Genomic DNA, 3,739 nt, shown 5'->3' on the forward strand with positions numbered 1-3,739 from the left:
TATTTGAGGGCTAACTTCAAACCTGCAATCACAACCTCATATTCGGCCTCGTTGTTAGTCATCTTGGGGCATCGTATGGACTGGCAAATTACTTCGCCTGTAGGGACCTCGAGTACGAGTCCCAGTCCTAATCCCGAGGCATTCGAGGCACCAACGGTGTAGAGGACCCAGAGGTCAGTACGTGTGGAAGCGTAAAGTGCTTCTTGTTCTACCTCGGGCAATATCTCCGCGCTGAAATTAGCGACTAAGTCGGCGAGCACCTGCGACTTAATGGCAGTTCACGGTTGGTATGTTATGTCGTGCTCGGTTAACTCTATGGCCCATTTGGCAAGTCTACCTGAGAGTTCAGGTTTGTGCAGGATACCTCTTAGGGGGAAGGTTGTTGCCACTTTTATGGGGTGACATTGAAAATATGGTCTAAAATTGCGTGAAGCTACGACCAGTGCTAGAGCTAGCTTTTCAAGGCGAGGGTATCTTGTTTCGGCATCTAATAAAGTTTTGTTGATATAGTAAATTGGAGACTGCGTACCTTCATTTTCGCGGACCAAGACTACACTTACTATGACTTCAGAAACTCCCAAATACACAAGCAGACACTCACCCGGATCCGCTTTGACGAGTAGTGGCAGTGAAGACAGATATGATTTTAGCTTTCTTAGGGCATCGACACATTACTCGCTCCATTGAAACCCGTGGTCTTTTCTGAGCACATTGAAGAATTTGTGGCATCTGTCCAAGGATCATGAAATGAACCTTGACAAGGTGGCTATTTGCCCTGTTAGCTTTTGTACCTGTTTTTTGCTAGTCAGTACCTCTGGTATTGTATCTATGGCCTTGATTTGATCCGGGTTGACTTCGATTCCCATTTGTGATACGAGGAAGCCGAGGAATTTTCCTGAGGTTACGCCGAAGGCGCACTTCTCAAGATTTAACTTCATCCTGTACTGCCTTAATATTTCGAAGGCCTCTTTCAGATGGCTAATGTGATCCTCCTTTTTTGTTGACTTTACTAGCATGCCATCGATATATACCTCCATGGTTTTGCCGAGTTGCTCTTTGAACATTTTGGTGACTAGCCTCTGGTACGTGGACCATGCATTCTTGAGTCCGAACGGTATCACTTTATAACAATACATTCTTTGGTGAGTGTTGAAAGTCGTCTTTTCTTGATCCTCTTCGGCCATTAGAATTTGATTTTAACCAAAGTAGGCGTCCAAGAAGCTCAACAATTCATGCCCCGCTATCGTGTTGATCAGTTGATCGATATGGGGTAATAGGAAGGAATCATTTGGGCATGCTTTGTTTAGATCGGTGAAGTCCACACACATTCGCCATTTTCCGTTCTTTTTTTTTACCATGACCACGTTGGCGACCCATTGAGGGTATTTTAATTCTCTGATGGATCCGTTGGTGAGTAATTTATCCACCTCTTTGCTGACTGCCTCATTGATTGCAGCATTGAACTTTCTCCTCATTTGATGTACCGGCGGATAGAGTGGGTCGACATTCAGTCTATGAGTGGCGGTGTCCTTTAGAATTCCTGGCATATCTGAGTGGGAGAAGGCAAATAAATCGGCGTTGTTAGTTAAAAATTCACGATACTTACCTGGCTCTGAGAGGTTGTGCCCTATGTAAGCCTTTTTTGTGTTGTCGGTGTCGTCCAATTGGACGGGGTCAAAATCCTCTATAGTCGCCTTACAGGCTTCTACGATATTCGGGTCTTTGATGGCCTCTGTTTGTGGGTCAGGTTTAGTTCCCGACATGGCTAATTGCAATGCCTCCGCACTTGCTCCTTTTAGTTATTTGGTGTGCGCGAAGTCTTGGGCGATCCGATAGCATTCTTGGGCAGTACGTGGCTCGCCTCGGATGCTGAATATTCCCCACGAGGTGGGAAATTTGATCACTTGATAGAAGCTTGAAGGGACGACTCACATAGCGTGTATCCATGGTCGCCCTATGATGGCGTTATAGGCTGTTTCCTGGTTCATGACATGTAATGTTATTTCCAGGGTGACTCCTCCTGCTAGGACATGCAACACTATTTCTCTGGACGTCCGCTCTACTGCATTATTAAACCCGTTAGTGTTATGCAATGCGGTAGTATCTTATCCTCAAGTCTTATTTGCATGAGAACTTGCGGGTGAACAATACACGCACCGCTTTCGTCATCTACCATGATTCTTTTTACATCTGTATCGGCGATGCGTAAAGTTATAACCAAAGCATCATAGTGAGGGAACGACAAACCATCAGCATCTGACTTATCGAAAATGATACTGTCTTCGAGGTCATCATACCATTCGTGGGCGATCGTCCGTTTGAGTTTATGCGTGGTGGTGAATTTCACATGGTTGATTATCATGTCGTCGCCACCGCCAATGATCATCTGGATGGTGCGCGTTGGCGATGGTGACTTTGGAGGTCCTTGAGATGGATCGCGCCCTCTGGCAAAGTTGGACCTTCCTTTATCACTGAGCAGTTCTTTCAGGTACCCCTGATCCAACAACCTAACTACTTCCTGCCGCAGACCTATGCAATCTTCGGTCTTGTATCCCCTTTCTTGATGGAATTCACAGAGGACGTTTGACCTCCTGGTGCTTGGGTCCAATTTCATTTTTTGTGGCCACTCCACCTTCATGCCTAGCTTCTCCAATGCGTACACTATCTTTGAAGGGAAAACACAAAAGTTATGAGCAGATAGTAGTGGAGGCATACCTTTTTCGTTTCGAAGGGGTACATTGTGTTGTAGTACGACATCCACATGTCTTGGAGGGGGCGGGTTAGATGCTCGGATATAGGGCTGATGCCTTTCTCGATTGAAACGTGGGGTTTGATCTCTTCGCCCATCGTTACGTTGATCTCTCCTTGCCTCGGTCTGAACTGACGTTAATTGCTGAATCGGACCGTTCAGATCGTCCTCATCTGCCCTTACCTCGGCGTAATAGGCATTGTGGATCTCTTCCCATGTGGTGAGGGTACTTCATGAGTCTACTGAGTAGTTTTTTGTTTGCCTTTGATTCGTTCCTGTTTAACCCATTTTGAAAAGTTGCTACTGTCATCCCTTTTGACACGTTTGGCAGGCTCATCCTTACTCTGTTGAATCGGGCCAGGAAGTCCCGAAGTCCCTCGCCCGCCGTTTGCCTGACGACGAAGATATCATTGACCCTGGCTTCAACCTTCTTCGCCCTTGCATGAGCGGTGGCGAATTTATCCGCCATCTCTTCAAACGTTGCTATTGAACGTGCTGGTAGCTGAGAGTACCAGGTTAATGCCCCCTATCAAAGTCTCACCGAATGTTTTTAGCAGTACAGATGGTACATGTTCCTTTGACAGATTGTTTCCCTTTTACTGCAGTAACATGATGGATTAGATGATCCTCCGGGTCTGTGGTCCTGTCATATATTTTCAAGTATAGCGGCATCTTGAAGGTTTTTGGAATAGGATGAGGAGCAGCCCCTTCACTGTATGGCTATTCGACGAATCAGCCCACATCGCATTTTGGTAACAGCTTAGGGGCACCTGGTATTTTGTCAACCTTTTCCTGATGCTCCTTCATTTGATCACGGAGTGTTTTGTTCTCATTTTCCATCTCTTCAATTTTCTTCAAGATGGTCATGAGTGCATCATCACCTGCATCAGTGACAATGAGGGTGTTAACCATTCGTGTAGTGCTTGGCTCATTGGTGGCAGTTGCGATTTCTGTAGGTGGCAAGTCTTCGACATTTCCTTGAGGAGGTTT

The 3,739-nt window shown here is 46.0% G+C and overlaps 1 protein-coding gene across 1 annotated transcript; it reads right to left on the reverse strand.

Annotated features, from left to right (window-relative positions):
* Window positions 1-1,928: 1,928 nt before the first annotated feature.
* Window positions 1,929-3,218, reverse strand: LOC107805309 (uncharacterized). Its single transcript, XM_075236171.1, has 3 exons — window positions 3,012-3,218; window positions 2,158-2,665; window positions 1,929-2,062 (listed from the first exon to the last, which is right to left on the reverse strand). Exons 1-3 carry the CDS (start codon window positions 3,216-3,218, stop codon window positions 1,929-1,931), a joined length of 849 nt encoding a protein of 282 aa, XP_075092272.1.
* Between the last annotated feature and the right edge of the window lie 521 nt (window positions 3,219-3,739).

The sequence above is a fragment of the Nicotiana tabacum genome, chromosome 18 (assembly GCF_000715075.1).
Source record: "Nicotiana tabacum cultivar K326 chromosome 18, ASM71507v2, whole genome shotgun sequence".
Classification (NCBI taxonomy): Eukaryota; Viridiplantae; Streptophyta; class Magnoliopsida; order Solanales; family Solanaceae; genus Nicotiana; species Nicotiana tabacum.